The sequence below is a fragment of the Melospiza georgiana genome, chromosome Z (assembly GCF_028018845.1).
Source record: "Melospiza georgiana isolate bMelGeo1 chromosome Z, bMelGeo1.pri, whole genome shotgun sequence".
Classification (NCBI taxonomy): Eukaryota; Metazoa; Chordata; class Aves; order Passeriformes; family Passerellidae; genus Melospiza; species Melospiza georgiana.
Window position 1 is genome coordinate 67,249,317 of NC_080465.1, and position 13,724 is coordinate 67,263,040.

A 13,724-nucleotide genomic window follows, 5' to 3' on the forward strand; every position below is an offset into this window, starting at 1 on the left:
AACCCATTTTATTCATGCTGAGTAAACAGGTGAAAAAAAGAAATGATAAAATGAATAGAACACTTTCTTCAGAACTATTTATGACTTCATTCCCTGCAATTTGGGATCTTTTGCATAATGCAACATATGAAAAGATTTTTTATTGGAAAAGCTATGCCTCTACAGGAAGCATAGATCTATACATCTCATAATACTCTACATGAATTAAACTTACCTTAGAATGTAACTGCCCTCTGCCTTCCATTCTAAGTACTGGAAGGAGCCTAGGCACTCAACCTAGATTAACAATTTGATCATGAAAATTGGCGAGATTAAGTCTTCTAAAAAGAATTTCCCTCCTTTCATCTCAGTCAACATAAGAAAATTCCCCTAATTCTACTGTGAGTTAGGTGTTTAGAGGAGAGATTACAAAGGCAGTCATGTAAAAACAGCAAAGGGTCTAGACTAAGTTTACAGTAGGGCACTGAGACTAACTGGAGAGAAGCCTCTGAACCAGCATACCTAACATACCTGAATCATCCTTCTTCGAACCTAAAGGCTTGAAAGAACCATTGTGAAAAAGACTATTCTTCCTCTCAGAAGAGTGAAATTAGAAGTTCAGAGGAGAAGAAACAAAGAGGTTTTTGTCACTCTCGCTTGTCCCTCTTATCAGTCACACTCAGAACTCTCCATGTATCTGAGTCCCAAAAGGCACTTTAAAAAGTTACCCACAGTTACAGAGAATATAACTGCCATGGTTTCTTACCGACACAATTGCTGTGATGTTAGCAGGCTTCCCTGTCCTTTCAATTACAAGGCGTATAACAGTCGTACTTGTTTCATTGACTACAAATTCTGTTTGTCCACTGAACTTCACTTCTGATTCTCCAGATGTGAAATGAATGAGTAATGCTAAAAGCAAATAAACTAATAAGGAAGCAGAGGGCATCCCTATAGAAAAAAGATATTAAAAGAAATTGTAAATCTAAAATACATAAAGCATTTGTGGTTGACCTTACCAATCCAGTTGGTCCCTCTCAAATCTTCACATACCATGATCATTTTGTGAGTGTCTGAATGAGATAAAAACGTGCAGAGGTCTCCTCTACAACCAAGTCACACAATGTAAATATCATGTGTATCTAATTCTACTTTTATAATTTTCATTTAGTGATTTTCTAGACAGTACTTATCAACTTCTTCCAGTCGAGGAATAAGGAGCTTCTTTTAAGAAACTTTTTTTTTTTTTTACATTACCAAAACTGTTTTAATTTTCAATCAACAACAATTAACTTCAAGGCTGACAGTTCAATTTTCACTTTCTTTGCTCTCTAGATTGTCTTTAAAAACACACAAAAAATACAGGAAGGGTAAAGGGTTGGATACCTGCAGTCATCTCACAGATCATTTTCTGACATCTTATTCATCATGAAATATCCTCACGCATTTGAATATGTATTTGAATCTTATTCCATGATCCTTTCATGTGCTCCTGTCCTGGAGAAAAGCTGTGCTACTTGGCCATTGTAATCTTTATAAAGGCAAACTTTGATTTTCATTTGTTTCTGCACAACATCTATTATTTTCTGTTAGGTTATGCAAACTTAAAACCAATGTTTTCTTTTACATTATCATTATCTTACATCAGAGTCCAGTTTTTGTGATGCAAAATTCAATTTTAAGTCCCAGGGAAGTCATCTGTGAAAGTGTGATACTGTAAAAGAAAAACGTTTAAAAGAATCTGGCACAACAAATTTCAAATTATTTCATTGTTCTGCAGAGGCTTAAATTGCACAGTGCTGACCAGAACTGAGAACGTGGATGCTGGATAGGGCAGATTGCTATCAGAAGGATCTTATAGGTTTTGGAAAAAAACAAGAGAACAAAGTTGTGCTCTAAACACCAAAATGCATTACAACATCAAACTTTAATTGAATTAGCTCCCTCACCAAGCTTCTTTTAATCTCTAATCACCATTTTACCCTATTACTCCTTAAAATTTCTGTACAAAAGGTACCAGCAATATTTGTGTAATTAAATATTTAAATAAAATGTCAATTTGCTTAAAATCATTCTTTCAAGTGTTATAATTACCAGAAAAATCTGGTCAATTGCAGTTGTATAAATTGTGCATAACATAATACATTAATATTTGCATATTAATAACATTAAGATTGGACATGTTTGCAAAGCAGTTTGCTCTCATTATCTGAGTGGCAGTTGTGAATATTTAATCATAAATCATCACTAAAATGGCAAATGTCATGCGTACATTAAAACAAATTTTTGTAAAATATTGTCAAATTTTAATCGGAGCTGAGGTCCAGCACATACTCTGAATGTTTTATGTTTGCAGTCAGATAGTTTTAATCCTGGACTGAACAGATAACAAGATAGCCTTCAGACCACTTAAACTAATGCAGCTTCAGAAAGATTTCAAGTCTGATTCATCTTTCAACAAATTGTGTCTGGGCAAGGATAAATTTTATGTTGTGAGGACTTGAAATAAAATGCTTCCAGGCAAGCTAAAGAACAAAGAGATCCACAGACACGGCTTATTAACTATGTACAAATTGGAAGTACAGTCAAGAAAAGCACAAATGTTTTCCAGAGGACCTCCAAGCAAAGTCTGGTGGATTGACAAAGTTAGTTGATTTTAATTACCTGTAACAATAAATTCATCTAGATCTGTTGAACATCACAGAGGGAACAGTGAAACAAAAAAAAAGTAACAGCAAAAAATCAGGACTATTTTCTCTAGTAAAACAGCTACTCTTTTCACCACCCACTTCTCACACCCACCACTCAAACAATTATGTCTGATTATTTCTGAAAAAAATGTCACACAGTAATGCTTTTGCTGCATAGCTTCACACTACTCTAAGCTTCTATTACCAGGTACACAGTCTTTCAAGATATCTATGGCTCTTACTGGGAATTCAGTATGTAACAGAACAACAGAAACAATGCTTAATTCTCACATATCTATCCATTCAGTAATTCTAGTGCAGCAAAAACTTATGGTGGGAAGCAAAGATAAAACATATATATATATATATATATATATATATATATATATAAAAGCCCCCCAGAATTTAAAATTGTCAGCACTTCCAAAGGCTTTTTTCCTAGTTTTATGTAGAACTGTTCTGAAAAAACAAACAAACAAAAAATCCCTTCAAGCAAGAAAGAAAAGAGTTATCTAACTTTTGTAAACTCTCAGACACTCTGCAGAAGCAGGCACCATCCATCCTAAACTGAGGAATTTGTTGACCTTTTAGCTTCAGCTGTTACCTTGTCATAGACTTCGCCAATACCTTCCCACGGTACATGCTTCTAGTAAATAATACTGAAAACATGATCCTTGAGGGCAAGATTACGAAGTTTAGAATTACTTGAATTCTATTACTTCTACTAGAGAGCATTCTAAAACTATAGGATTACTCCTGTGGAACAAGAGAAGTTTCACAATCATACCATCAATTATTCAGCTGGTGTGTATCCTCCCTTGTTACGTTATTTGTACTAAGATTTACTTTGCACAGCCTACCAGAAGTAGTTTATACTCTATTTATATAAACTACATTTTTAAAACCGTGATTTCTTTTTAAATTCATGCAATGTAATATAATAAAAAACCATACACTAAGACTAAGAGAAGACTAATTTATTCAAATAGCTGAAGACATATTATAGGTCCCAGTATTTTACTTAATTAAAAATGAACTCACTTTATACACTACATTAATTTATGTGGGAATACAATTTGTTTTTTATTAGTTACATTGCATAAAGTTCAGCAGAAGCCTTTGCAAGATCATGGATTACAAGACTCTTTCTTACTTCCCTCACCTCATCAAACCACTGGTGACCCTAATTTGTAACTTGCTTTTTAAATTAAGATGAAACTGTAGTCCTTGTTCACTAAGTCTTGGTAAACCATGCATTTGGTGATCAAGTACTCCCCTCTGTTTCAGCTAAATATTATTGAGTTCACTTCTCTCCATCCAGGATATTAACATATTCTAGTTATATTAGTTTAACAAGCCAAAGTCATTGCAATGTTTTATAACAACTACAAGCAATAGAACATCACACATCTTTAGAGTATGTTCAACTGATTAACTATATTGTTGTCATGCTCTCAGTTAAGCCATTTCAAACAATCATTTGTAGTACCAGTGGTAGTTCCAAACAATGCTAGGTACCGAGGCTTAGATGATGTTTATAAGTGATTCATAATAAAATTTTCTGGCATCAAAACCAAACTGTTATGTTTGCCCAATTATCCCATCATAAAAAGGCCAAACAGTATTAAAAGTAGTAACAATTTTAATTAAATAGTTTAGAAAATATATAAACAAGGGATAATTTGGTTCAAATAATAGCACATAGGCAAAAGCAACCGCGGGGTGCGGAGGGCAGAGTTCAATGACCCTTGCCACTTCACGTACAAGCTTGCCAAGTGAAAATCACCCCTTATATGCCATATGTCAATACCATCTCCTCCCATTTTCGGTTCATCATTTTTCTGTCTCCCCCCTCCTCACCACCTTTACCACGCACGCGCCACCACTCGGTTTGGTGGTCGCCCAAGTCTTTGGAGGTCGTCACTGATGAAGGCCCTGTAGTCTTCTTTGTTGTCCTTTAATTCACCTTTGGGTTACACATGTGCAACAAGCCAGTACAATGTAAGCCAAGACTAAAGTATCACTGCATCTACATATCAAGGCAATAAATCCCTTATAATTAGCATTTTCTTGGGACCCAACCGGGTTCTTGGTCATTTTTAGCAACTGTATCTTCAACTTCTTTCCTGTGGTTCTTGAAAAACATCTGCTGAGAAGGTGGGGGTGGAGCCCCTCCTCCCCCTCTCCTCCTTGGCATTACAACTTTTAACTATTAACTATTTTATTATTCTCAAATATTAATTACTGTATCAATATATTACTGTTTCAATTTTTATCAGCACGAATCATACCTATTTATCACAAAACCATACCTTTCAAATAATAATCTAGACATTTTAATGGTATTAAAGGATTTTAAAAACATCTCATCCTTGAACCATATAGTTTTTAAAAAGTAAAGAAATCTAACTCAGAATTCTGAGTCATGATCCCTAACACTTTCTTTTAGTATCCATCTTATGACACTTTTTGAAGCAAATTGAATTTTCCACTGAAATACAAAATATTAGTGTAGAATTGAACAAATCATATACTGATTCCACACAATAATTGCCACAATACTGTCACAGTTTATATAAGGAATAGCATTTCAATCTGTTGTCCAAGGAACGCTTATGAAACTGGTGAATCACCAGGATTAGCTTGCTGTTCCCAGTCAGTTTCTGGAACAAATTTCAGATGAAGACTTTAAGGTTTATAAGGAATGAATGGTCTTTTCAGCAGATTTTTACACCAGCTTCTGTGCTTAATAAACTAAACCCTTAAGAATGAAAAGAGCTCCTGGCTGTTTTCTTTGAAGTGTGAGGGAATCTATAGCCCAATGGAACATGGAGAGACCAAGAAGGGAAATGAAAGGGCTGCTCTAGATTAAAAATCTGAAACGAAATAAGCATAAAATGCTGGACAGGAAATGGGAAGTGGCAAAAGAAAGAGAGTTCATGAACAAAGTAGCAGATGGAACAAGGGATTAAATACTCTTTACCTCAGAGTTTGTCACTGCTGTTCACAGGAGAAGCAATGAGCTGAAGAAGTGCCATTCCCATCCAGCAGCTACAACCTGATTTACCACTTGCCCATCATTAAACAACTCACTGTATATTGCTAAAGCCCACAGACACTGACAAGCAAGAGTAAGTCCACTTTTCACTGCCTGCCCTCGTTTACTTCCCATGATTACAAATACCCAGCCAAGCTGAAAATTAAAAAACTGGCATGCCTCGTACTTTGCGTGGAGTACAGCATTACAACTATCAATGGTTGCCAGAAAGAAGTCTATTCACAGCAGAGATGTCAGCACCCAGCAGCATCTTTGGCTGAATACAATAGAAGACAGATACGTGCGCTCCTTCACACATGAAGTGGCAATTCTCTGTAAGACACAGGAACAGCGTAGAGCAAGAAGTTTCACAAGGTCATTGCCACTGCTGCACCTGCTGTAGAAACATATTGAAACCATCCATATTTACATCATTCTTTTATTTTAGCCATTCTCAGAACCTCTTGACATATACCACAGTATTGGAGAATAACCTGGGAAAGCGACCGGGATTATAAAAACTTTGATTTACTAAACTTCTCCTTTTTATGTTGTCAAGGCTCCAAATTAAAGGAGAAATATTTTATTTCAGACTTGTTTTTTCCTTGCCTCAAAGTTCCCACAGTTCACACATATGAAAAAACAGGACACAACAAAAACCGGCATATGGATAGCAGACATTACTCAAACCTGCTCTGTTGGTTGTTCTTCCTTCTTTGGTTTGGGCTTTTTGATTAGATGTGGAATAAGTAAGTCTCTCACTCTCATATATATTGCAAAAGAGAGTTTTCAAAAGGTGTTATTTCAAAACAATATCCACCTATATCCCCTTTTTGCCCTCAACCTGCTTCAAAGTGAATAAAAAATTAGAATTACACTGACTTTGTGTGCATCTCTGGACCACGCTAACAGTTGCAGAGTCTATCTCACCAGTTTCCAAGAACATTCTTCAGTGTTCCATTCTTCTACATGTTTTCCTGACTTTCTCTTTACTACAAAGGTATGCCAGATACCAGACATTCCCCTTCTTATTACTAACACAGGAAAGTGCTAACCAATGCACAAATTTTTAGCACTACTAGGTGCTAAAAACCCCTTGATCCACTTTCACTACCCTGAAGTTTTTGGCCTCAGTTGCCTGCTTCCCTAGTCACTACTGCTGCCTTGACAAAACAGTATCAATGAACATCAGGTGCTAAAAAGATTTATCTGCATTTGAAATTAATGACACTGCCATCAGTCAATTATCCCCCTGACCACCTTCTTTCTAATGTTTGCAGCATTTTTTTCTTAAAACATGTTATCTATTACCATAGGTATTACTGGGAATGGCAAATTTAATGTAACCTGAAAATCCTCATATGATAATTCTTGCTCATTCAATCACCCTTTCTTAGAAAAGGCATGCATCCTTCAAAACAGACATCTTATGCTAAGGAAAAAAGTGTACTTCACTTGACTGCCACTATTTTTATATTTACTAGTCAGGAAGGTACATTTATCCTCACAGCCAGGAACCAATACGTAAAGCAATAAAGGTGAGGCCAAGACAGAAGCATAAGGAGAATTCCAAATCATCTCACCCTGTTGTGAGAGGTCATTCAGAGTTAAAAAGTGTAAGAAGTCCAGAGTACCCCTTGCAAGTTTTCTGGCAATTTCTTTACATTTACATTTTCTCAGAAGAACTGGAGCAGATTGAAACTGTGTTCTTAATTTTTATGTTCTAAAACTAATCATCAATGAAGAACCAAATGCTATTTCTTTTGCCCAGCAATGTCAGAGATTTTCTGATGTAAACACTTGCTCTAATTCTGAGCAGCGAATAAAGGGCAAAACTCTCATGCAGTGTAGAATCCAGCACTTCTAGCAGCAAGCAGAGGAAACAAAAATCTTCGACAAAAATCTGCAACTACCTTATAATTTTCATGTCAAACAGAGAACCAAGAAATAATTTTGACTAGCTGTAAGATCTGGATTATTTTTACCCACAGTACCTCCAGTGCAACAACTTGGAGCTATTAAGGTGATTTTAAATTTAGAACATAGATCAGAGTCTGATCTCTCTTATTGTAAATAAACTTTGGCTGAAATCCGCTAATTAACAATGTTTAAAAATACACCAGTAGAGATCTGAATTTGCTTAATGTTGAAGCACACTGAATTCATCTGCATAACTTTCAATTTATCTCACACAATTGACAAGAATCTATTAATATATAGGTTTAACTACATACTGTGAAAAGCAAGACATTGTTTTTGAACATTCCTACATACAGTACAAGTTTAAGTAAAAGGTAAATATATAGTTTTCAGCATCACACTGGAAAACATCTTACACCCATATAGTTCTAATGAACACAGTAGACATCTTTCACAAACAGAAATTAATTTACCAGGTATTCCAGAACCAGGGCTAGCTTTTTACCTGTAACTTTGCATCTAGTAACTTTTGCACCAAGTAACTTTAACTTCAGACAAATAATTACATAAGTAAGCACTTATACGCTCTCTTAAACTGGTTTTTGCACCAAAAAGCAAGGGGATTTAAAAAGCACAACAAACAAAAAACCAACTACCAAACTAAATCAAAACCAAGCAAGCCCTCCACTAAGATGCCTAGCACTCCCAGCTCATATTTGTAGAAGTAACTGCATGATTGAGCATGCCACAGGATCAGACTCTTAACACATATGGAACCAGAAATCCAGCTGATGAAGGTCTGCTGGCTTCATGGCAAATCAGCCATTTATTATACTTCAGTAGAGATCTTAAACTTCACAGTAATTTCCATTTGGATCTGAACTTTGGAGGTTTCTTGCACATCCTCCATGCTCTGACATAATAAATGCTGAGAACATATGTTGGCAGCAGCTAAGGACAAAACAATCACAGTTTCAAACACCTACTATCTGCTGTGAAGGAAGTCTCGTGGCCTGAATGAATAGCATATAACAGAAAAAGAAATCATGAGTTTCTGCAGTACAGTGGTTATTTTTTCATATTTCAAACTAAAAATAGAAGCATAATTATATCTACTTTATACATAATTTTATTGCAAGCAAAAACACCAAAATTTTAGGGTACGGAATAGTAAAATTAAACCTCACAGCAAGGATTAGATGGCATTGTTTCAGGTACACTGACAGAATTGTTGCTATCCATAATGGGTTCTCACAATTTAATACACATATATGAACCAAACAGAATTTTTAATGTGTTCCCTAATTATTACAATAATTGAATCAGCAAGATTTTCTTGAGTTCATAAAAGCATATTATTTGATACAAGAATTTAAAGCATATATAAAACCAGCTTCTTTTCTACAGTAAAATGTAATAATTTTTCATTAGATTGCAACTAATTAAAGAATCTGTGTGTTACAAAGTCCCCCAAAGACTTCTTTCTGTAGAAGTAAAAACACATTAGTGTAATTTGTAAAGATGATTAGTGTGGGGCCCTCACTCTAATCTATACTATGCATTTATCCCTTAAATCCAGGCAATTTGTTTTTAGATAAAACACAATTATCTAAATTATATAAATATGTATCTAATAAATTCATAATGAAGTATTTATTTCTCAGAGAAGAGAACCCTTAAGCAAAATTTGTTTGGATCCAAAGTCTTCTTACACTACTTTTATCGTGTATTCTACTTTGCCTGACTTTCTAAACCTTTTAACCCATGTCACAATTTATTAATCACTATTTAATAATTAGAATAATTCCCTTATTAACTGGGTATTTCTTTTCATTCTTCTAAGGCACCCTGCAGTCCAAGACAAGGAAACCTCTTTGTTGATTAGTTATTTAAGACCAGTAACAATAACTATGCAGGAAAGAAAGGTGCTTTGAGAGGATTACACAAAGCTAGTTCTCAACAGCACCAAGCCAAAAGCAGCAAATTACAAACCCACATACTTCATTGCATGTAACCAAATTGGCTAGTTGAAATGCTAATTGCCTTTCAGCAAAGCTAAAGGCAGACAGAGGACCCTGAGCTTCAGAGAATGACAAGCATTTTTTACCCCACTTCTGCACCATTGTCTTGCTGAGAATTCTTCAAAATCTATTCATAAAGGTAGCTCTCTTCCTAACCTTTAAAAATGTGGGAAATTTCTAAAGCTCTTACCAAAACCTCAGATCTGTTGGCCTGCCAAACCCGTAACAGATGGCTGAATTAAGGCCATGTTAAATCCCTAATGAAGTAAAGCTTGAAACAATTCAGAGCAGTAACATATAGGACTAGTCCAAGATAACTGACTGAGAAGTTTCTTTTGCCATCAGAAAATGAGAGTCATAACATTTTTCTAATTAATGAATTTATACAAGATTAGATCAACAAAAGTATCATGGTACAGAACAAATACATATTGCTGTTACATTCTTGAGAAAATTCTGTCCTGATTAAAATAATCCACAAATACAAAAGCTCTGATAAACATGCAAAGGATCCTCTCTGTTGTTTAATTTCACCAGATAAATTTAGTCTGTCAAATATGCTTGTTTCAGTAAGAACCAGCATACTTATCTTAACTACAACCTTGGTTTGGATTTTCAAATTGTTTCAGTACAAGAAAATACAAGAACTTTAGTTTTATAGGAAATACTCATGAGCTAATCTATTAAGCATTTTTAAAATATTTTTCATTTTTCATATTTCAGACTTATAGCTTGAAAATTCTATCTGAAAACTGCCTCAAGTTCTCATACACAAAGTAAGCTAGATCTTGGAAGTGTTTATTTACACAAAGTACTTCCCAGTGATATTATCCACTGAGAAAGTGACTTAAGCAAGTGAGAGTTTGCAGAAATTTGCAAAAATATTTGTTATTCAGTATTTTTTTTCCCAAATAAAATATGTTACAGTGGGTCCACCTGGAGTAAGACAAATGGCAGGTAATATTGTTTTCCCCTGTCAGTCTTTTTCTTTTCTTTCCTTAAGAAATAGTAATCACAGTCCTATTAGACAGATGTAATTCTTGAATTTTTGGAACTATGACAATGCCAATTGTCATAGTTCCAATTTTGGAACTATGGCATTGCCTTTTTAAAATTCAGTTTTATTATGGAGATACTATAGAGCACCTGACTCTTAAAATATATTGAGAAAAGAATTTAGACACTATAAATACTCATTTCTATAGAGGAAAAGAACTCATATATTCATGTGTATATAACAGTTTTATATATATATATATATATATACAGTTATATATGTATACTGACTATACTATAATTGGCCAGTCTTGCAGAGCTGTAATGCAAGCACAATTTCTACAAACGACTACAGTCGATCAAGAGGATTACACATGTAAAAATAATTATATATGTGATCATATTTTTAGAAGGTCAAGGCCTAATAGTCCACGAGCAAATAATTTCAGCATATATTTTTTATTTACTATTGCCTACCTACATTTTTGTTTTTCTTAGTGAACAACTAAATTGACTGATACCAGGAACACCTTGGAAGAGGCTGGTATTATTCAGAAATAAAATTTAGCTAAATTGCATCAGATACTCTATCTCAAATAATAGCAAGAGTCATACATAAATTTTACTGTTCCAATGCTTTCCAAAACACCTGGGACTAAAACACTTCTGATGTAGCTGAGATAAATTTTAAATTTCCCTTTCTTAAAAGTATGATGCAAGAACATATTTTTCCAATTTTTCAATGAAACATTCTAAAATTAAAGTTCTGTTAAGCTCATAGACAATTTTAAACCATGCTTATTAAATATCCCCTTACTGTTACCATGTCACAATTCTGAACCCTGATGGTAGCTGTGTAACAATGTCAAAGGTGACTTATAAACCATCAATATTTTTCTCACAAATTGCTATAAATCATTGCTGCCCAATGAATGAGATCCTCACAGATCTCTGTAGTGGTACTCTTTTTTAGTGTTACACAGCTAAAGGAATATGCTATCATAGCTTTTCCAATACTTTAATTTCAGTCATCATATTTACATTCTAAGCAAAATATTCATGCAAGCATTTGTAGGTTTAAGCACTCTATTTTTTAATGGAATTCCAAAGCAAATAAAAACATACTGAAGATAATAAGCTTAAATAAAAATCCATGGGTAGTAGAGATTTTAACACAGGCTATGATTTAGACCCAGATCTGAAAATTTCTTTCAAATAAAGCTTACAACAATTTCTCAGGGAAGAATTGCACAGTAGATTTGAATGCATGAGGATCAATCTCCTTCACTAGCACCAACAATTTGAAATTCCTCCAACAATGTTTTTCAACCTTAAAAATACTGATAGCACAAATAAACTGCCCAGCACTAGACTTCACAAATACAGATGACAGTTTCCCATCAATTTTCATGTGTCCAGGACAGAGACGACACTGACAATCTAATAAGATGTGTTCCCATTATCGATGTTAATTAATTTTTTCAGAGGTAACTTTAGTAAACATATTTGATATCTTCATCTAAAGCTATTTAAACACAAAAGTGTACTAGCAAACTGCTAAAGCACAAAGCTGTGCTTTAGAAATCTATAAAAACATAAATGTCAGTAACAACCACAAATTAGAAATTGTATACCCTTGAAATGTGATAGCTCTTATATTATCAAACATTTGACAGTTTCAATTTTAAGCCTATTATGCCACAAATTATTTTATTTCCTCAGGAATCTGGTTCTTTTCAGTCTTTCAACACTAAACTCTGTTTAGTAGGAGAAGCTTGTTCTAGGCTTAAGGAACAGATAAACTAAATATATCACACTCTGCCTTCAGTTCTTAAACTGCCCTCATGGCTGAATCCCAAAATACTTAATACTTAACTAAAAGATCTATTCTAGAAAACATGCATAAGTACTATCAAGAAAAAAAAAAAAAAAAAAAAAACACTTTTGGCTTCCATATAATGAATAGGATTTTTTTAAATCACATGTTATTTCATATCTGTACTATAAAGCAATTACAGATTCATTAAAAAACAATGACTGATTTTTGGCAAGCATTTCCATATACATTTGATCTTAACTTGGGTTAGCAAGAGTGAATTATGCAATGTCTTACATAGAATCAACACATCAAAAGCAAGAAGCAAAAGCAGTATTTCTAATTGTAATCACTTACATGTCATATTGTAATTATTAATGTTTAAAACTCATTCCTTATTAGACAATGACTTGAAAAATTCATTCTTACTTTCAACTCACTCTCCTTTAAAATACACAGTGCATAGGCAGCTCCTCCCCTTCTATTTTCGCCTAATTTAAACTGCCAATGTTTTATTCTTTTTTGAGAGTCAAAAATTGTTGGCTTCAGACTGAGCGGCATCCCGATAGCATCCCCTGAGAACAGAATTTTCCATTGGAAAGACTACTGTCTCCACGCTGCCTGGCTTTGCAGAGCAGAAAGAGAAGCTGCTGGAACAACAGAAACCTTAGCAGACTGTCACCCTGCAGCAGCCCCTCACGGATGGAGGAGCGACAGGCTCAGCGTCTGCCGCTGCTCAACCCCGTCCCTGCCGCAACAGGTGCTGCCTGCGGAGCACCAGGCTGGACAGGGAACATCTCTGCAGCCGATACAGGATGCTTCCACAGAAACTACTGCCTCAGAGAGAGGGACAATGAACGTACCTGGACCCTGGGACAGAAACATCCGCGTCTTCTGGACTCCGCCAGCCGCCTGCACACCCCCTGTCACTCACGCATTATGCATTCCCGTCTCCTACTCCTCCCTCTGCTCTGAGCAGCGCCCAGCACTCTCCTCCCTCTCCTGACTGCTGCTGCCTCCCCACTGCTGTGGAGATAGAAGGGGGTGGGATGGAAGAGGACAAAATTTTTTCAAAGCCCCGCAACTGCCGCTGCACTGCCGTGGTTGAGACAGAGCCAGCCCCTCCCGCCCGCGCCTTGGCAGGTCTTCCACGCGGCTTGGGCTGCACTGCTGTGTTACTCTGTACAGCAAAACTGACGGGTTTTATTATTGGATTATGACAGATTTTGGATTCAAGTTCTCAGTGGCACCCGAACATGCAGCTC

General features: G+C 35.4%; 1 protein-coding gene across 1 annotated transcript in view; it reads right to left on the reverse strand.

The window, feature by feature from the left end:
• The window catches only part of ADGRV1 (adhesion G protein-coupled receptor V1), a 273,887-nt gene extending 260,448 nt beyond the window's left edge, over positions 1-13,439 (reverse strand). Inside the window, exons 1-2 of the mRNA XM_058043225.1 lie at positions 13,323-13,439; positions 746-930 (exon numbers count right to left, since the gene is read on the reverse strand). Coding sequence (XP_057899208.1) covers positions 746-930; positions 13,323-13,344 — 207 coding nt within the window. The 5' untranslated portion in view covers positions 13,345-13,439. The remainder of the gene's footprint in view (positions 1-745; positions 931-13,322) is intronic.
• Positions 13,440-13,724: the final 285 nt, after the last annotated feature.